Genomic DNA, 22,711 nt, shown 5'->3' with positions numbered 1-22,711 from the left:
ATTGTTATAATATGACAAACTATTTGTGATTGATTAAAATAAATATTTAAATTAAAAATTTAATAATTAAATACTTTTATAACCAATTAGAAGCAATAATACATAAAGTGATATACTTTTTTTTGGATAGAAAATGTCCTCCCATATAATGTGACACACCATGTACTATTGTTTGTGATTAGTTAAAAAATATATTTAATTAAAAATTTAATAATTAAATATTTTTATAACCAATTAGAAGCAGTGACACATAACGTGATACATGTGATGACCATGTTATAGTGCAGAACCATATTAAACCATTATCTATATTAATTAAATCACGAAGAGGATTATGATATGGTCAAAACAATAAATTAAGGATAATGATGCATACAATTAGAGATTTTGACTATAAAATTAAAGGTATATGATTGTTAATGGTATAAAATGACATGTCTTATTGCATTACCAAACACCGGTATACATATGATATCTTATAAGTTATATCGTTGTATCTCATTAACTTTGAGATAATTAATATTAATTTTTTAACCTAAATATATTTTTCAATTAATGACAGGTTAGTAGTACATAAGTTGATATAATTTATAAGATAACAAATATGCTCAACCAAATACAATAACATGTGAATATGATTCCCTTATCTTATCTGATTTTTATTTTATTCCATATCATATTATGTTCTCATGTCGAAGTATTGGAACCATAACCACACTTTTCCATATAAACCAAATCCAAGGAACCAACCAACCTGGTTCTGTTTGTCACCATTACTTACCTTTTATAATTTTGATTCCTAACTCATCCATATTTTCAAATTTGATATAATGATATAAGACCTCCTAAATAACTGAATGCTAAAAAAGTAAAGCATTTGATTTTTTAAGAGCAACAAGGCCCCACACATTCTAAAAGAATTAGTTATACATTGTAGTATAAAAACAAAGTTTCAAATCAAACAGTCATACTAAGACTCCCCTTCTTGGAAAATACCACTGTTGTGAAAGCAACAGTTCCACCGTAACCAAAGGGGACGTTCACGCTTGCTTCAAATCAAACCTCGCTACTATAAATAGCGTCTGCGCGATACAGAACTAAACAGAAAAAGCCAAAGATCAAAGAAGAAAACTCAACAGTGATAGATAGAGAGAGAGAGAGAGAGCAAAGAGAACCTTAGTTAGGGTTAATAATGGAGGCGAAGAAGGAGAACGGTGGAGTCATAGCTGGACCAACGAATCCGATGGTGACGCCTCTGCTCACAGATCTGTACCAATTTACCATGGCTTATGCTTACTGGAAAGCTGGGAAGCATCAAGAACGTGCTGTGTTAGTAATCAATCGTTGTTTTCATTTTTGACTTTTCATTTATTGCATGATGCTTCAGACATTCAATATTGTGGAAGTGCAACTGGAACTGAAAGTGATTGTTTTGTGTTTTGCTTAATTGAACCTTTTCTCAGCGTTTCTGTTGACTTTTGATTCTGTTAGTGTTAGGGGTAGTGTTTTATTCTGTGCGCTGGAAATGAATCTAGAAAACATAAATAGAGGATAAAATATATTAAAATTATGAGTGTAATATACTAATATCTATGTATTGTCATGGTAAAGATTTATGCACAGTTCCTTTCATATGTATTACTTTTTTTGGAAAGTCAACGATTTTATGTAAGCAAAAGAATTTAATAAAAATATTACACATATATGTAAAACAAATTTTATATGTTGAGGAGGGATGTTGGCCCCTCACTGGATATGTCTGCCATTGGTCTATGACTACAGAACATTTATTGCATGCTTTGTTTTGATTAAGTTAGAGGGCGAGCCTCGAGGCATTGGTAATATTGCTTGGCTTGTGACCTGAGTCTTGAGTTCAAATTTTGGGAATAATATTTTTGCTTGCGAGGATAAGACTGCCTACATCTGGCCTTCACTTACCCTAGTAAGTGGGAGCCTCATGCTTTGGCAGCCCTTTTTTAGTTTTGATTAATTTGGGAGAAAAATTGGTTTTGAATGTAAGTTGTTTTTAACATAAGCATAAAATAAGGAATAAGCTAATCCAAACACACACTTATTCTTTGAATGCTTATATACTTGTTGATACGTGTGAGAAGATTGGCTTGTGATTTGCTTTCAGGTTTGATTTGTATTTCCGAAAGAATCCCTTTGGTGGGGAGTATACTGTGTTTGCGGGTTTGGAAGAAGTTATAAGGTTCATTGCTAATTTCAGACTTACTGAGGAGGAAATTTCTTTCATTAGGGAATCTTTATCTGATTCCTGTGAGGTAAACCAATTTGTGATTATTTCTGCAGCTATAAAAAGTTTTCTTTACAGTGGTAGGTAGGCAGGTTCAAACTCAAGCTACGAATTATATTTTCTTTCTATCATGAATTCAGGTGTTACACAGAAGTATTTCAATAATAGGAAATGATTTGCTATAATTCTATAAAGATAAAAGAAGTTAGAAGATAGCATCCGATTAGGACATAGCCGATAAGGACTAGTGGTAGGTAGATTATAATTGTCTGGGCATTGAGCATTTTGCTAAGATACATGTACAGATTAATAGTGCAACTTCTTTATTGTTATTGGATAAATATTATGTGAACTGTATCAGCACTTTTAACCAGTTATCCCGGAAACTAAATTTGGCAAATCTTAATGATCGATATAAAGAACGGAGGAACTCAGTTGGTCGAGGGGTATTTGTGTTTCATAATTTTATTACCTGTTACTTGTAAATAGCATTGGAACAAATGTCAATCTGAAATAATATGGCTGATGATTACTTTTCCGTGATTCTTTTAGTAGATTTCCCCTTCAAAATAAGTTTTTAATTATTGATAATTATCAATTAAATTGTAGGATGGATTCTTTGACTATCTGAGAGGAATTGACTGCTCTGATGTGGAAGTGTATTCCATTCCTGAGGGAACTGTTGTTTTTCCTAAGATACCCTTGTTGAGAATTGAAGGTCCAATTGCCGTGAGTACTTGCTAACATCATGTACCCTCTTCTAATACACTTTTTAAAACTAAAGACGACCTATTTCTAACATGAAATTGACTTTTATACTATTCAGGTTGTACAATTGCTGGAAACACCTTTTGTGAATCTTATTAATTATGCATCCTTAGTTTCTACTAATGCGGCAAGACATCGTAATGTTGCTGGAAAATCCAAAACTCTACTTGAGTTTGGACTACGAAGGGCTCAGGTTACAAAATCTTATTCAAAATATCTTTTCATGGGTATATATGGAAAAACTGTCCTTCAATAGTCATAATCAGAACTCTTATTCTGAATCCAGGGACCTGATGGTGGAGTAAGTGCATCGAAATACTGCTATGTTGGAGGCTTTGATGCAACGAGGTATTGTTAATTAATTAATTCTAAACTAGCATGTTTGCTACTGGACAATTTAGATGAAATGTTCATTACAGTGTGCATTTGTAGCTGTTATCACACTTTACGATTTGCGGACTAAAATCTCTACACTACTAATGTAGTCCAGAGTTTTATCTTTGTTATTTATAAAATTAACTACAATTGTATTGAGAGTTTTTAGTAATGCATAAAAGCAAAGGCACCAAAGATGCACCAAATCTCCTCCCAGTCCCCCCTTACGTGTGAACACTCAAACCCGTACCTCTTTGTTCTTGCCCATAATGTAATCAATCCAAAATGGTTAAAAAATCATATCCCCTCAGCTGTATTTTGTTTGCTCCATCATACACTTATCAAATTTAGATTTTTCTTCTGGCAAAGTTAAAAAGTCCTGAAGATAATTTAGGTGGTGAGTGGACATTAAATAATATTTTTTTAATGTTGCATTTATTTATTGCAAATTGGTGGATTCTCTTAAGTGGAAATCGGTAAGAACTGGATTAGAGAAAGAGTGAGAGATTGCTTTATGCAGATTTAAGAACCAAATAGGGATAATAAATTTGTGGAATCTGGTGGTTTAGCCACTGAATAGGCTTGATTCTTTGTAGCAGTGAGCTTTACTTTGTCGCTAAAATAGAGGTTTCCATAGGAAAATCTCACTGGTAAAGAACAAAGAAACTTGAGAAGAAAATAAAAAAAAGTTTATTCAGTATAACAGAATTTTCTGATGACTTTAGAGGAAAACTAACGTTTGGACAAATGTTGCTAGCGGGTTTTCAACCCAAGGGACTACTTTGATGCAAATAAAAGTTACTGAGGCCAATTGATTTTTTTTTAACATAAGTGTCTAAAGGACTAATTTTGCCTACATTGTAATTTGTAATTGACATTGCGAAAAGTGCCTCACATACTAGAATTTTTTAGGTATGGTTCAAATTATTCTGGTGCCTTAACTTGCTAGGCATTTTTGTGTAGTAGTTATCATGATGGAATTCCTTGGTTTAGATGGGATAAAGCCTTGAATTACCCATCAGGATGTGGTGCATGCACACGTACATGCTTTTCTATATGATTGTTTTAGGTGGAAACCAATGTTTTAAATTGCGGTTGTAATTATTGCAATTGTGGTCGTTGCGATGCAAGGAGCGGTCGTGACGATGTGAACCTTTTGTGGTTGAAAAATGTTTTTGAATTTGATGGGTTTGATGCAGTCCAAATATCGTCCAATGTGGCCTGAATGCGGTTGTGTTGCATCTGATGTGGCCACATCATTGTGATTTGGTATCACATCGCAATATTGTGGCAACATCAGGTGGTGTGATCCACAATTTGATACACTGATGTGAATTGTTGTTTGTTATTCCTTTATGAGTCATTTGCACTTCTATTGTCGATCTCTTGTCATTGCAATTGTGCTTCTATTCTTCATCTTTTGTCATTGCAATTTCAATCTCTTCCCGGATATTTTTTTAATGGAGCACTTTTTCCCTATTTCATTGGTGTATTATTCTTTGTCCCCTAAAATAATAATAGAGTAAAATAATATTGAAGTACTCAACTAAATATGACTGGATGAAGGGAACAAACAAAAAATCACATTATAGAGAGAAGGGGAAATTAAGTTCCCTATGCACCCATTCTTTACATATGGTATCAAATGTGCGCTCATTAAGTTGTGGGACATTTTGAGTGAGAATTTGGATTCAATCCCACCAGCTGCGCTCTCCCCCTCCCCTTAAAAAACGGGTGGACATCTGCTGTCCCACAACAATGTACCACTCCATGTGCCACTGCTTGTGATTGGTCAGAAAAATAATTAATTATTAAAATTTTAATTTAAATATATTTTTTCAACCAATCACAAGCAGTGATACATGGAGTGACACACTTTGTAGGACAGCAGATGTGCTCCCTTAAAAAACAATGTGCACTAATTCGCATGGAACTATTGCTATGATATCCCTATGGATTGATTCTTTATTTGATTATGGTAATGTATGAGATGTCAGGCACTTTGAACGATGGTACATTAGGGGGACATTTCAAACTTCGCCTATAGGTTTGTTTTGTCACTTTGTGGGTAGTGCTCTCAATTTGGAAGATCGGGGATAAATTGTTTTCTTTTCCCCTCTTTTTGGGGCTGGCAAATGTGCAGTAAACCATTCATTGTGGCATAGTAAAATTTCAGTTTCTTACTTTTGCTTTGGTATAACTTGTCTCTTTCATGTGTGCCAATAGCAATGTTGCAGCAGGAAAGTTATTTGGGATTCCCCTTCGCGGAACTCATTCTCATGCCTTTGTTAGCTCATATATGGTACGTGAAACTTGAAAGGGCAAATTTTCTGATAAAATTTATCCTTTCAATGTGTCTGGAGGCTCAAAATTACATTTGATTGTTTCCAGTTACAATGTCTGTATGAAAAGGATTTTGTAAATGTTTTATAAGGATTAATAACTAAAACCAGCACAATTAATCAAGACATTTATTAACCTCTTATTAGATTCTAATACTGAAATTTTAGGTCTACGAGAGAGCTGATTTATACTTAACATCATAGATCAAGATTTGTTAGTGACTATTGCTGCTGTAGGATTTAGAGGGTACAAATGAAACTTTTGTCCCAATTCATCTTTATAGTACTTTGTAGCCAGGCCCCATAAGTTTGAAGTTATAGCAAATGAGACTTTGGAATTATGGGGTAGATACCTTATTTAATAATACTGTAGTTTCTTTCTATCCGGAATAATTAGACACATACTTATCAGAAATGCTGAAATTTAATTTCTAGCTGCCTTTTTAAGTGATTTCTGTTATAAGTCATTATAATCTATTAGAGAATAGCTTTCTATTCTATTGTATTAGTTTTATATTTCTGTTTGTTGTAGTTAGTTATTATAACTAACCACTCCACTTGTAAGAGAAGCTATGCACCTTCTATAAATAGAGGTGAGTTTCTCAATCTTGTAATAGTTTCATTTTGCTGAATAATAACATAAAAGAGTGGCAGTTACCACTTCTATTTTCTCTTCTCACCTTCATCTTCTCTCTCTCTCTCAATTCTCTTCCATTTGTCATTCAATTTCTTGATTTCTTACATGGTATCATTCACTCCAATGGCCACTGTCACTGATCCTGCTTGGATGCATCTTCTCCACCTATTTCCTCTTATGATGCTCCTCTTCGTATTCATTCTCCCTCGTTTTCATTGCAAGTTCCAGGAATGAAGCTCACTGAGAAGAATTATCTCACATGGAGCTAATTCATCTTGCAATGCTCAAGGCCAATCCTACCCTAAGGTTCATCAATTCTACTGATGTTCCTCCTCGTTTTCTCACAGCTCTGGATTGTGAACTAAATCACACGAATCCCGCTTTCTCTAGCTGGGAGGAACAAGATCAGACTGTGTTTTCATAGATTCTGAACTCCATCTCATAAGCCTTACAACCATGTGTTGTAGGCTGCATCTACTCGTGGAAGTTTTGGAATGAATTGCATGCTTTTTCCAATTGACATGCTAAGGTAAGAAGTCGTCAATTGCGTGCTCAGATTCGTTCCCTATCTCAAGGTTCTTTGTCAATTTCTGAGTTTTTTCTCAAGTTAAGATTCTCACTGATTCTCTCATCTCAATTGGCACTCCTATCTCATTAGAAGAGCATATTGATTGCATTTTGTATGGATTGAATGAGGATTTTCATCCTGTGGTCACTATAGTTAAGAGCCAACTTCATCCACCATCTGTGTATGACCTAGAACAATTCTTGCTCACTTTTGAGTCAAGATTGGTGAAGATCAAACACAAATCTGTATCTAATGCCTTATCAGCTAATGTGGCAGCCAATTCTTCTCCCTCATAGTCTCCTCTTTCTGTTACAATGCCAACTGATCCTTCCACCATCTTCCCCTTCTCCTCTTTGCCAAGACCTAATGGTAGATTTCACTTTGGATTTCCTACTCAATCAAGAGGTGGACATGCTGGAAGATGTGGCGGTCGTGGTCCACATCCAGGAAGATATCCAACAAAGTTTGTTGGCTATTTTTATACCTATTGTAATCGCTCAAGTCATGATATATCATAGTGCTACTATGCACCTTATGATAATCACCATGGTACTCCAAATCTAGCATACTTTCATGGTTCTGCTTACTCTTATCCTTATGGCACTTCCACTTTGACTGCCATACATTCACATGCTGGTTCAGGAATGCCTTATCCTACTCCACCTAGGCACAAGGGTTATTCACCTGCATTGCCTTCAGCTTGTTACTCATCCTTCTGCTGGATCTACACATAGTGGTCTTCAACATCAACATTATATAAGTATGTCTTCCACACTGCCTTATGGAGGAGCACCTTATCCTAATCAATCTTCTTCCTATGTTATGAATGTTAATGCTCCTACTCAGTCTTATTTTGATCCTACAGTTGCCATGTGGTATCTTGACTTAGGTGCTATAAATCACCTCACCTCTGATGCCACTTTGCTTCATGAACCCAGTGAGCACTTTGGTCCTAAGGACATCTACATGGGTAATGGTACTAAAGTATCTATTATTAGTAGTGGTAATACCTATTTTGAGTCATCAATTCAACCTAATGTCTCCCCATGTCTTCAAAATCTTTTACTTGTTCTCACCATGACTATGAACTTATGAGTGTGTCTCAATTTCCAAAGATAACTCCTGCCACTTGAATTTCATCCTAACTTTTGTCTTCTAAAATCACCGAGTTCTAATAAAGTTTTGTTGCAAGGATCTCTCACCTCAGAGGGCCTTCATGCATTTTTCAACTTGATTTATAAGCTTGCATAAAGTCTGCCTACTTCTAATATTTCTGTACCTTATGTTTCACTTTATACTTCCACTGTTTCTAAGCCTAGTCTTACATCTTATTTTCTATGGCATTGTAGACTAGACCATGCTCATGAGGCAATAGTCAATAATGATCTCAATCAATGTAACATACATCATCCTAATAAAACTGCCCTAGATTTTTGTTCAGCATGTTGTTGTGCAAAAGCTCAGAAGCTTCACTCTTCTGCATCTTCTAATGTGTATGAAAATGCTTTTGATCTTCTTTATTTGTATCTTTGGGGACCTACTCCTTATTCTAAAACTGGATTCAGGTATTACTTGTCTATTTTGATGCACATACTAGACACACTTGGTTATATCTCCTTAAACAAAAATCTGATACCCTTACCAGTGTTTCAACACTGTCTAACTATGACTGAAACACAATTTCATAAAAAGGTTAAGGCTATTCAGAGTTATTTGGGGTGGGGAATTTAGACTTTTCACTACTTTTCTTGCATCCTTGGGTATAAACCATAGAGTGTCTTGTCGCCATACTCATCATCAAAAAGGTACTGTTGACAGAAAACATAGACATATAGTGGAAACAGGTCTTGCCCTATTGACACATGCATGTCTATGATAAATACTGGTATCAAAAGAAGTAGAAAAAGAAAGAATTAGCAAAAGGAAATGCCCCTAACCAGAATCAATTTGATTCTGCTAGGGTTCTAGTGGAGAATTTTATTGAATTAGGATGAAGAATAGAAGAATTAGGAGTACAATGGATCCCTCGATCCTCCCCTGTTCCTGATTCCACAATCAGTGAACTTTCCCTCTCAAAAACTAACTAACTTCTCTTAACAACTTCCTATTTATAGAAATAGGAATAACTACCTAACTACCCAAGGGTATAATAGGTAAGTTTGGTTATTTTACTTCAACCAAACTCCCCTCTTGCCCCTTTTGTATACATTTGTCACCCTTGGCCTGGATTGAGCCTTATCAATACCCTCCCCTAAAAGAAACAACTTGTCCTCAAGTTGGAAATCTGGCTTCAGCAAGGATATGTGGAATACTGGATGTATTCTGGCATGAGGGGGTAAAGCCAACTTATAAGCAACTGCTCCCACCTTCTCAATCACTTGATAAGGACCATAGTACCTAGGAGCTAGCTTGGCATAAGGACGCTTGGCCAAAGACTTAAGTTTGTAGGGTTGTAACTTGAGATAGACCCAATCTCCCAACTCAAATCCCACATTTCTCCTGTGCTTATCTGCCTGCTGCTTCATCAAATTCTGAGCCTTCAACAAATTTTCCTTCAATTCTGCCAATACCCCATCTCTCTGTATCACCATCTTGTTTACCTCATCCACCTTAGAGGGAATGGCCCCTGCCTTCAGTAGAGTTGGTGCTTCTCTGCCATATAATGCTTTAAAGGGTGTCATCCCAGCTGAAGCATTATAATTGGAATTAAACCAGAATTCAGCCCAGGATAGCCACTCTAACCACTGCTTGGGTTTAGGGCCAGCAAAACACCTAAGGTAGGTCTCCAAGCATCTATTAACCACCTCAGTCTGCCCATCACTTTGAGGATGATAAGAAGTACTAAACTTGAGTTGTGTGCCAGCAACCTTGAACACCTCCTTCCAAAACTGGCTAAGGAACACAGAATCTCTATCAGAAATGATGCTAGAGGGAAATCCATGGAGCTTAACCACTTCTTTTAGGAACAGAGTAGCAACATCTTTTGCTGAATAAGGATGTCCCAAAGCAAACATGTGAGCATACTTGGATAATCTGTCAACCACCACAAAAATAGTATCCTTGCCCTTGATTCGGGGTAGCCCCCCTATAAAGTCCATAGAAATATCTCCCCATACTTCCTGAGGTATAGGGATGGGTTGTAAGAGCCCAGCAGGAGCTAGGGTAGAATACTTGTTCTTCTGACACACCTCACACTCCTCTACAAACCTCCTGATATCAGTCTTCATTCCCACCCAGTATAAAAAGTTGGCAATCTTCTTGTATGTCCTGAGATGGCCAGAGTGTCCTCCCATGGGAGTATCATGGCATTCTGCCATTATGATAGGAATTTTGTTGGAATGTTTGGACAACACCAACCTGCCTTTATAATAAAGGACCCCCTTCCTTAACTCATAGCCTGGATGAGATGTAGGAGAGATGATCATCTCTTGGATAACCTGCCTCCACTTGGGGTCTTGTTGCAACTCTGCATTCCATAGATCAACCTCCTCACTGCTGATAAGGGATATGGCAGAGTACATAAGTCTCCTGGAAAGAGCATCTGCCACAGAATTCTCACACCCTGGCTTATAGTGAATCTCAAAATCTAGCCCAACCAACTTAGCTGCCCACTTGAATTGCTCATCTGAGAATAACCTCTGTTCAGTGAGAAATTTCAGACTTTTCTGGTCAGTTTTGATAATGAAATGTCTCCCAACTAAGTAGTGCCTCCATTTTTGAATTGCCTGGACCAAGGCCATCAACTCCCTCTCATACACAGATTTCTGTTGAGCCCTTAAGGACAGACCCTGACTCCAGAAAGCTAAGGGTCTTCCCTCCTGCATTAAGACTGCTCCCAATCCCTTGCTGGATGCACCTGTCTCTATGGTAAAAACCTTCTCAAAGTTAGGAACAGCTAGCAAAGGCAGAGTAGTCATGGCTTTCTTCAACTCTTCAAAAGCAACAGTGGCCTCAGAACTCCATTTGAATGAATCCTTCTTGAGCAACTCAGTCAGTGGCTTAGCAATCCTGCCATAATTCTGGACAAACTTCCTATAGTAACCAGTGAGCCCTAGGAACCCCCTCAAGGCCTTAATGTTGGCAGGTTGAGGCCAGGTCACCATATCCTCTACTTTAGATAAATCAGCAGATACCCCCTTACCAGAGATGATGTGACCTAGGTACTCAATGCTAGTCTGCCCAAAACTACACTTTTTCTGATTTGCCTTCAACTGATGTTCTGCTAATAATGTCAACACTTGTTGTAGATGATGGCAGTGGGTCTCTATGTCCAAGCTGTAGACTAAGATATCATCAAAAAATACTAGGGCAAACTTCCTCAAATAGGGTCTCAAAATCTCATTCATCATGGATTGAAATGTAGAAGGGGCATTGGTAAGCCCAAAGGGCATCACCAAGAATTCATAGTGCCCCTCATGAGTTCTAAAAGCAGTCTTCTCAACATCTGCCTCTTTCATTCTAATCTGATGGTACCCTGCCTTGAGATCTAATTTGGAAAACACCCTGGCACCCCCTAACTCATCAAGCAATTCTTCAATCAAAGGAATAGGAAATTTATTGGGTACAGTGATCTTGTTAAGTGCTCTGTAGTCCACACAAAACCTCCAACCCCCATCCTTCTTCTTCACCAAGATGACAGGGCTAGAATAGGGGCTTATACTAGGCCTAATCACTCCTGCCCCCATCATTTCTGCTACCAACCTTTCAATTTCAGCCTTCTGGTAGTGTGGACACCTATAAGGTCTAATATTAGGGACCTCAGTGCCCTCTCTCAAGTGAATGGCATGATCATGTCTCCTTGAGGGAGGGAGACCCTGAGGTTCTTGGAAAACATCCTAAAACAGGCAGAGCACCTGCTATAATTCCTTGGGCACCCCACCTGCATCCTGAACCTGATGGGGTGTGCCATATTGAATGAGTAGGCCTTCCCCTTCTTCCTTAAGAACCTGCATGAAGGCCCCCAATGACAATTCTGTCCTGGTTAAGGTGGGATCCCCTGTCAGGGTGAAAGTAGACCCTGCTCTGCTTATATTCAACACCATCTTCCCAAAATCAGCACTAACTCTGCCCAGTCCTGCCAACCATTCAATGCCTAGGACTAAGTCCACCCCCTTCAACCCAAACAGGTAGAAATCCTGCACCACCTCAAGCCCTTGTAAACTCAATTTGAGTTGATGACACCTTCCTTGACACTTCACTCTATGGCCATCCCTTACTTCTACAAAATAAGCCTTGGTTTCTTGCACTTTCAACCCCATATCTTCCACCACTTCCTTGGCTATAAAGTTATGTGAAGCTCCACAGTCAATCATTACCACCACTGACCTCCCTCCTAGAATCCCTCTGATCTTCCAAGATTTGGTAGATGTGAACCCCCCTATGGAATACAATGACAATTGTAAAGAGTTGAAGACATCAATCTCCTGTCCACACTCCATTTCTCCCTCAGATTCCTCCCCTTCACCCAAGATGAGCATACTGAGTTGCTTCTTCTGGCATATGTGATCCCTAGAAAAAGGTTCATCACACCTAAAACAGAGACCTTTTTCTCTCTTCTCCCTCATCTCCCCACTGGTAAGCCTCCTATACTCCCCTCTGCTTCTAAAGTGATCAACCTCCTGAACCCCTCTAGAACTACCAACCCCACTACTCCCTGTTGAGGACCCTTCCCTCCTACTATTACTCATATTAGAGGGTTCCACTGACACCACCCTGCTATAGGCAGAGTTCCTGGAAGGAGCAGTAGACCTCCCAAACCCCCCATTAGGCCTTCTATTCACAACTGTATTTTTTTGTTCAATGAGTATGGCTTTCTGTATCATCTCAGCTAGGGTGCCCAGTTCATACAACTTCACTTCTGCCCTAATCTCCTCTCTCAACCCATTAAAGAAAATTCCCTTCACAACATCTTGATTAGTATCCAATAAAGCCCCTGCATATTTCTCAAATTATTCTACATACAACTCAACACTCCCTTCCTGTTTTAGGGCTAGGACTTTTGGACCTGATTAATTCTTGCAGAATGTTAATATGCATGCATATCTTATCAGCTTTTCTCCCTTCCGAAAACCAAACTGTGTTCTTTTTGAGATTGCAACTTATTAGGTGATTAACTATTTCTCAGAATTCAGAAATAATCAGATTATCATGTTGTAGGTTCACTATGTTGCTAAATGGAGGGGTATAACCTTCATGACTAGTAGACAAGGGATGGGCGTTGGAGGAGGAACGGTATGATCCAATTAACTCAGCCAAATTTTACACTTCTTTGTATATTACCTTATTAAAAGTAAATTAGCCTAGCAGTTAGGAAACATCAGATGCAACTTGAACATAGCATTTTTTCGTTATTTCCGTTAATGTTCCCAGTTCCAAAAATACTATTTATACTCTACTTGATTGTTCTAAGTAAACAGGTTCTAACTTGTATAAACAATGTAGTTCCCCTTGTGCACCTCTTACAACAAAATTTATGTCCACATTTACATGTGAAGTATGTTGGCTATGATTCTTAAATTTGGACTAACCTGTTCCGAGGGGATATAAAAGCTCAACCTTGAATTACTGTTGAATATTTAAATTTGAAATTAACGATCTCACACTCTGCTTTGACTGGGACAATAGTGTGTTATAACTTAGTCCAGTTATAGCTTTTCTTAACAAATAAAGGCAATTGTGATTTGTCTGTGTTACTGATAAACACTGGTATCAAAAGAAGTAGAAAAAGAAAGAATTAGCAAAAGGAAATGCCCCTAACCAGAATCAATTTGATTCTGCTAGGGTTCTAGTGGAGAATTTTATTGAATTAGGATGAAGAATAGAAGAATTAGGAGTACAATGGATCCCTCGATCCTCCCCTGTTCCTGATTCCACAATCAGTGAACTTTCCCTCTCAAAAACTAACTAACTTCTCTTAACAACTTCCTATTTATAGAAATAGGAATAACTACCTAACTACCCAAGGGTATAATAGGTAAGTTTGGTTATTTTACTTCAACCAAACTCCCCTCTTGCCCCTTTTGTATACATTTGTCACCCTTGGCCTGGATTGAGCCTTATCAGTCTACCTATGGATTTTTGGGGGTTTGCTTTCACCACTGTTGCGTATCTCATTAATAGGTTATCTACCTCCTCATTAGGTAGTCATTCCCCTCATTTCCTATTATTAACACACTCCCTGATTACAACTTTCTCGAAGTGTTTGGGTGTGCTTGTTTCCCATTGCTTAGACCATATAATACTCATAAGTTGGAGCTTAGGTCAGCAGAGTGTACCTTCTTTGGATACTCTGCAACTCATAAAGGTTGTAAATATCTCTGTAAGGAAGGAAGAGTGTATATCTCCAAAGATGTGTTTAATGAATATATTTTTCCCTATGCTACATCTCCACACCTTCCTTCTACAAGTACTGTTCCTATTACTCAGCCTGCACCTGTTAATTCTCCAACAATTCATCATTCTCCTACTCATTGTTATCTTGTTCCTTTAGGATCATCCAATTTTCCATCTTCCTCACCTAGTTTGCCATCTAATTCTCCTTTACCAACCTTTAATCCAACTCTCTCTTCAGAGCCTATTTCTTCCTCCTTATCTCCTACTCATCCCTCTACTTCTCCCTTATCTGACCTAGTTCCCTCCTCCAGTTCCTTTGAATCACTTCATGATCAACCACCACAACCCTCTTATCCCATGATTACTAGATCTAAATTTGGGATTGATAAGTCAATCATTCCTAGGCACATTGCTAAGGTTCTTATTGCTCACACTGAACCATCTACTGCAAAAGTAGCCTTACTTGATCCTGTCTGGCAAAAGGCTATGCAAGAAGAGTATGATGCATTACTAAAATTGGGAACTTAGTCTTTGGTTCTTCTTCCACCTCACAAACAAGCTATTGGTTCTAAGTTGGTCTTTAGGGTTAAGGAAAATCATGATGGCACAATGAATAAATATTAAGTTAGGTTGGTAGCTAAGGGGTTTCATAAAAAACAAGGAGTTAATTACAATGAAACCTTTTCCCCTGTAGTCAAGCCTGTTACTATCAGGATTCTTCTCACCCTTGCTGTTACATACAAGTGGACTCTAGAACAGTTGAATATCAATAATGCCTTCCTCAATGGTCTCCTTGATGAAGAGGTATACATGGTCCAGCCCACTGGTTTTCATAATGGTGACAAAAATGTGGTATACAAACTGCACAAGGCTCTATATGGGTTGAAACAAGCTCCTAAACAATGGTTTGAGAGACTCGAGGGTACTCTTTTACACCTAGTTTTCCACAGCAGTAAATGTGACAATTCCCTCTTCATTCATATCATATCGACCTACAAACTCTTTGTCCTTGTATATGTGGATGACATCATTGTTATCGGATCTTCACTCCTTCATGTTCATACTGTCATTGACAAACTTAGTTCTAGTTTTGCTCTTGAGAAGCTAGGCTTGCTGGACTAATTCAGTCAAAAGCTTTGCAAGTCAAACACATCCCCTCTGAATATCAGACAGCAGCTTTAACCAAACCTCTAGCGACTTCCAAGTTCATTTCCTTCCGAAAGTGTCTCAGAGTTTTTGATCTTCTCTCCCTTAACACTTATCCCTTGACTCAGCAGGGAGCATTAGAGGAAAGAAGCAGGGGGGATATAATTTCAAGGGGGTGTATTAGAGAATAGCTTTCTATTTTATTGTATTAGTTTTATATTTCTGCTTGTTAGAGTTAGTTATTAAAACTAATCACTAGCCTTGTAAGAGAAGCTATGCACCTTCTATAAATGAAGGCGAGCTTCTCAATCTTGTAATAATTTCATTTTGCTGAATAATAACAGAAAAGAGTGGGCAATTGCCACACCTATTCTCTCTTCTCACCTTCATCTTCTCTCTCTCAATTCTCTTCCATTTGTCCTTCAATTTCCTGATTTCTTACATAATCCAGTATTTATAATCATTTCATCATAACACAACAGTGTCAATTGTTCCATATAGCTGATCCCATCTAGTGGGAAATGGCTCTTATTGCTGTGTTATTAGTATTACTATACTTTATCATGACTTGAGGCACTCTCTGTTATGTTTTCTTTGCTTACGTTTTTGTTTACCTTGACTATCTGTTATGTGCAGAGCCTTGATGAGATTATAGACAAGTCACTGCGTAGAAAAGATGGTTCAAGTACATGTGAAGACTTTGTTAGTTTGGTCCAAACATGGCTGAGCAAAATTCAGGTGTAAAATATAAGCATTTTCATGATTAGTTTTTATAATCAGTTTTTTCAGTAGACTTTTCCACTCATGTATTTCTTGAGACAAAAGTGGCCATATTAAAGCTGAAGCCTAATATAGATATAAAATCAATGCGTACATGTCATGTTTATATCTGTGCCTGTGATGGAAACTTCAATGTTTTGCACTCAGCATTTGGATGATCAGGATGCAGGAATACCATCACATATACCAGTGATATCTGAGCAAGTTGGTCTACCTATTTAAATTGCTATGCTATCATTGCTGGAGGCCCCAGTTTTTTTCTTCTTTTTTAATATAAAGAATAGAAGATTTCACTACAAGGAAAAGGAAGTATGGAAGAATACATCTAGGAGGTAGCATGTATGCACGGCAATTTATGACAGAAAATGAGATAAAACTTAGGAAAATAAAAAAGCAGTTGAATTCTAAATTGAGTTCACATGATTAAATTGAACCCATTTCATGGCTAGGTTGTATTCAGAATATGGTTGTGTCATATGTGCTAATTGTTTCCTCTCTTTATGAAAAAGTTGAATAACCATTTCATGCCTATGTTGTAAATGACTACCATCATTCTAGCATTCATTTATCCTCTGCATGCTTACGAAATCAAAACGGATATATCAGTGTATATTACTAATCTGTGCTCCCACTTGGCAGTGGTCAAATTCACTACGTGGCATTTTTGGTGAAACCAATCAAAGTGAGCTGGCAGCATTCACCTCATATGCATTGGCATTCCCCAATAACTTTCTTGCCCTTGTAGATACATATGATGTAAGTATTTTCATAATGACTATATTTCTTACAGTCACATGTATACTGTTAGCATCATTTTGTTCATCAATACAATGATTTTTTTTTTTTGAAATCCAATCCAATGATTGTGGATCAGAATAAATCCTGCTCATCCCTGTTTTGTCTTTTGTGGACAAGTTTGGTTTCCTGACAAAGATGGTGCTATGCTTATGTTTCCCTAACATGATTTTGACTACAACCATAGACAATACAAATGGGGCCTATTAGAAAATAGGAATGGTGCATAACTGGTTTGGTGAGAACCAATTCTTGTAGAGTACAGCTTTGAGCCATTAACATGGTTGCATTCCATAACTGAGAGGATGAGTGAATTAGTATGTATGCATTGGATACACGTCTGTGTTTAGGTATGGGTAGGTCCCAGCCTCACTACTTTCCTCAATATTATGCATGATTTGCAACTTACTCAAATGCATATGCACACATGCCATTCACTTATCCCCTTAATTCACCAATCAGCTATGTATGGATTTATGTGTGAATCACCTCATTAACTCATTATACATTATGATTTAGACTTCATACATGCATAACAGATTTGTTATGGTTAAAACTTAGAGAGAATGATCACAGGCTTGTGCTCTCAATTTCAAATAAAATGAGTGAGCATACTCAATTGAATGGGTTGTTCACACAGCAGTGGTATAAAGTCACAGATTTAGAATGGCTGGGCTGGGGTGATGTGATACCTATTTTGCTATTTAATGTTGTAATGCTTATGAACTCCAACTAATGCCTTTTACTCTATTCTTCTTATATCTGACTTCAAAATATGGTAATTTTGCAATTGCAGAAACTGTTTTTGTTATTTCCAGTTATGTTATCTGTCACGTAGATACTAGTCATGCATAATTTGTTTGATAGTGAGTTCTAGAGTTTCTTAAATTTGTTGGTTCATTCCTTATTTTCTACTTTAATTTAGCAAGTCCTTCAGATGATGACATTTGCATATATTGTCAGGTCATGAGAAGTGGAGTTCCTAACTTCTGTGCTGTTGCATTAGCTCTCAATGATTTAGGGTATGTCAGGAAAATTTTGATGTTCATCATTCTTACTGGATCACTAAACTTCTTTCAAATGTATAGGATTTTTTGTTGTATTTCTCTGTTGAATTTTAGATGATAGCAGTATAAAATTTAATACTATTTTTTTTATGAATAAAAAGTGATATGCTGTGCTGGTAATATGTTTTTATGGGGTTGTTTCTGTCAAAACAAATCCTGTATTTTATGGGGTTGTTTCTGCAAAAAACAAATCCTGAAATTTTTCTTATGGGGGGTTATTTCTGTAAATTGCTTCTTCAGTTATTTGCTAAAATATTATTTTTTGGCATTTCACTAGTTCTATTTTGCAGCCTGCCTGTATTTTTTTGCAAGTTTTTCCTATGTTGTGGGAAGCCTTTATCCATGTCTGTTGCAGTTACTTGTCGTTTATTGTTAACATATAATGAGTTTTGGCTTCAACTAGTCTCTTATCACACCCCTTGCTCCTCCCATAAAAATAATATTTTCACAGAATCACATAATTGCTATTAATTGTTGAGTTACTGATGTCCTTCGCAGGTACAAAGCTGGTGGCATTAGATTGGACTCTGGTGACCTTGCCTATTTGTCTTGTGAGGCCAGGAAGTTCTTTTGCTCAATCGAGAAGGAATTTGGAGTGCCCGATTTTGGAAAGATGACTATCACTGCTAGTAATGACCTCAATGAGGAAACTTTAGATGCTTTAAACAAGCAGGTAATTAGTCATTACAATATTGATCATGTAACTTTTTATTGGTTTACATTCAGCTACAATGTTAGGCATGTCTGTTTTTGAATTTGTATGTGTACACATTGTGTAATTTGATTATCGCATAAGAATTTTTATATTAAAAATGTAGAAATTATTACACATTTTTTTTGGTATATACAAATTTTAATTGTTGGTTTCTTGCACGTTCATTTGCCATATACTACTAATACATAATTTCAAAACTTACCTTGTCTTTGATCCCTCTGCACATAATTTTTTATCTTTAAATAGACTAAAGTTTGTTCGACAGATATTTAATCTAAATATAAATAAGACAAACAAAATTGTACAAGTGGTTAGTTATTTATTTTATTTTTTTTAAAATAAAATTTTATTAAATCGATAATGTTAGTGCATTAAATATAGTAATGCAAAACTATAAGGATGCTTATGCTAGTGTGACAGATTTATGTACCACTGAAATATTTCATATCTTTAGTGGGTATTGCTTCCCTTATTGTGTTTTTTTTCTGGGATGTGGGTGTCACATTACTCCTGGCTGGTGGATACTGTAAAGGATGCCGTTGTACATGTACACATAACATGGTTTCCTTCCATGATTCTGATAATGTTCAACATTTAAGGAGTTTTGATGCTGAAAATGGAAAAATAGCACATTTACCTAGGTGAAGTTCACAATTTTAAGTTCCAAGGACATTCTATACCTAAATAACCGAAAGATCTATTAATACAGGCCAGTTAAAATAACCCCAAGCTATTTAATCATAAAACCTCAACTGATTACAGAAGGGGTAGTTTTCTTGAGATTTCCTGAAAACACAAATAATTCATAACTGAACCTTATTGAGGTGGTAGCTGTCACTGAGATTGCCTGCATATAATTTATAATTGATTTAATATTCTACACTATTTTAGAATAAAAATGTTTAAGGAGGAGGAGGAGTCTGGGGTGTAAGAGGCTCTAGCTCCAAGATTATCCATGAGGGAGTGCTTTGACTACTGGTAGAGCTTAGGAGCCGTGTTAGTTATCACCATTGCACCTCCTTCGATGTGGTATTATTGGAAGTTTGGCTACCAAACCAGCATTTTGTCTGCAAATGATTAAATTGTTTCATGATGAGTGTACCCAGTGTGGACCTTAGCCTCAAGTCGAAATCAAAAGGTCTATACTTTTCTTTAATGCGGTACTTCTAACTTTTTGGACAGAAAATACTTGTAGAATTCTTTGATTTTTTTTTGTCTTGGAACATATTCATATAATGCTGGAATCCCTTCCGAACAAACTGTATGTGTGTGTATAGATGTTAAAATGAAAACATGTCTTTATATTGATTTTGACAAAAAGGAAAAATTGAAAAAGGCATATAATTCTCATTCAACTTTGTTATATTATACTCTATAGGGTCACCAGGTTGATGCCTTCGGAATTGGAACATACTTGGTTACATGTTATGCTCAAGCTGCTTTAGGTGTTGTTTTCAAGTTGGTTGAGATAAATAATCAGCCTCGAATCAAGCTTTCTGAAGATGTGTCAAAGGTTTGAATTCTTAAAAAAGGACATGTTTTTGTAATCTTTTTTTGGTTTTAATTATTATCCTTTTCTCTCTCTGTTTTAGGTCTCTATTCCATGTAAGAAGAGATGCTATAGGCTTTATGGGAAAGAAGGTTATCCCCTGGTAGACATAATGACTGGGGGAAATGAACCCTCTCCAAAGGTATTATCTTGAGTTATAATGTGCCTAACACTTTAGGTTCATCTCTTTTAATGTTCGCAACTACTCTCCTGCATCGCGGGTTTGGGTTGTTGGTTAGTGGTATTGTATATATTATCACTAGCATGCCAAGTTTGGAATTCAAGCTGCTGGAGTTTTTGAGGACTGCTACTATGGCGTAGTAGTAGAAATAAGTCTCATTATCTGGTTAAAACTAGTAATTGTTTATTTGTGTTGACTGAACATTGATGTAATTTTTCTCAGGCTCACTGGTGAGAGTTATTCATATAATCCTACATGTACTGGATAATTTATTTATTTATTTTTATACATGAAAAGAAAGGTTATTAGATAAGAACGGAAAATGCTAGAGAAAACATCTTGGGCTGCATGTACCAAATGATATATGCAATTATTGATAAAATCCCAGTATTTTCTGTTCTAAAAGAGTTAATCCATATCCAACTGCTATTTCCTTATTCTGTCCCATAATCTAAATCCAAATAATGGATAGATAGTCTTGGATGATTGTGTCAGCTTGTTGCACTTACTATATCAAATTTCCAACCTCTCGGCTCGTCAGTGTTGCCTCACATGTAGTTTACATACGTAGGGAGGAACATTATTTTATCATCTTTTATTCATAGGTGGGAGAAAGAATCCTGTGCCGTCATCCCTTCCAAGAATCCAAGAGAGCATATGTGGTGCCACAACGTGTTGAGGAGCTTCTAAGGTGTTACTGGCCTGGGATTTCAGGTGAGAACTACCTACCTAGACAGTGATGGAGATCAATAATAGCAGCTTATGGATAGAACTTTAACCTATACAGTTGTTTGCTTAGGGAAGAGGAAATTGCTACATCATTTTTAAGAACATCCCCTGATTTATTATCAACCATCTACTATAATATTGTTGCAACTTTTGAACCTGCAACACTATACCTCTTTAAAGTTTAAACTAAGAAAACAGATATTATTCTACCTGTTAATGCTATGATTAATGTATCACTTTACAAGTTCCTGCACTGCATGAAATGAGTGGAGGTGATCTCATTAGATAGTCGAAGTTACACTTTAAACGCCACAGTAGGCATTGTTGGTTATCCAGAAATTATCCGCAACTCATATCCAGTGAATGCAGCTTATGATGGTAAACTTTTATTTTTCTGTAGTAACTTGCTTATTCTTTTTTGAAGATAAAACTAGAGAAACTCTACCACCTCTAAAGGCTATTAGAGAGCGATGCATCAAGCAACTTGAGCTAATGCGACCTGACCACATGAGGAGACTTAACCCAACTCCATATAAGGTCAGAAAGTTTTACCATTTGCTCTAAATTATGTTACTATTTATATCTTGAACGATTTTGAATGTTTTTATTTCAAATTTTATGCAGGTTAGTGTAAGTGCTAAATTATATGACTTCATTCATTTCTTGTGGCTCAATGAGGCACCTGTTGGGGAGCTTCAGTAAAATCACAAGGCAAATAAAATGGCATGCCTTGAAAAGGTGATTATCGGAGTCAAAAAGATTTCGATAGGATTTTCCTTCTTATAGTATTATATGATTCTATATATTTGAGTTGGAGGAGCTATTACTCTTTCAAGGATTGTGTAATAAATTCGTCTTTGCCTTTGGAAACATTGCTATGCAATGTTTGATTATATATAGTCGAACTTGGTGGAGTGCAGATGTGAATTTGTTAAGTCTCACTTTGGTTAATAAATGTAATTTAAAGACCTTATGGTAGTTGGATGCTGCTGCAGGGGTATATTTATGATTATTCAATGTGTGTTGACTGTTTTCAACTTATATCATTATATACGAGTTGGAGGAGCCACTATTCTTTCAAGGATTATTGGTATTTAATCCATCTTTGCATCATTTAAAATTTTTGAGAACCATTCTGAGTTTTTCAATTCGAAAAATATGAAAGACTTAAATAAGTATTTACTCATTCATATATATATATATATATATATATATAGATATAGAATAAAGTATCTCCTTATACCAAGAGATAACTTATCTCCTCCAACCAGTAAAAGTATGACACATGTACTATTTTGTTTAGTTTTAGAAATACTTTTGTAGAAAATGATTAAATACAACATATGTCATGATTATAGTAGCCGTAAGAGATAATTTATCTTTTTAAACTAGTAAATATTGTATTCTCATATGTATAATATATACTTGAATTTGAATTTGTTGACTGTAAGGGTGAATTTGTTGAAATCT

General features: G+C 36.5%; 1 protein-coding gene across 1 annotated transcript; it reads left to right on the top strand.

Annotated features, from left to right (window-relative positions):
* On the top strand, positions 931-21,957 carry LOC109350107 (nicotinate phosphoribosyltransferase 2-like). Its single transcript, XM_019591245.1, has 15 exons — positions 931-1,329; positions 2,138-2,285; positions 2,867-2,986; positions 3,084-3,218; positions 3,312-3,373; positions 5,627-5,702; positions 16,062-16,163; positions 16,845-16,961; positions 17,964-18,022; positions 18,566-18,740; positions 20,161-20,295; positions 20,375-20,473; positions 21,118-21,226; positions 21,666-21,778; positions 21,866-21,957. Exons 1-15 carry the CDS (start codon positions 1,193-1,195, stop codon positions 21,941-21,943), a joined length of 1,665 nt encoding a protein of 554 aa, XP_019446790.1. The 5' UTR covers positions 931-1,192; the 3' UTR covers positions 21,944-21,957.

This window comes from Lupinus angustifolius, chromosome LG06, assembly GCF_001865875.1.
Source record: "Lupinus angustifolius cultivar Tanjil chromosome LG06, LupAngTanjil_v1.0, whole genome shotgun sequence".
Classification (NCBI taxonomy): Eukaryota; Viridiplantae; Streptophyta; class Magnoliopsida; order Fabales; family Fabaceae; genus Lupinus; species Lupinus angustifolius.
The sequence above is the reverse complement of the archived record's forward strand: the minus strand, read 5'-3'. Positions and strand labels throughout refer to the sequence as shown.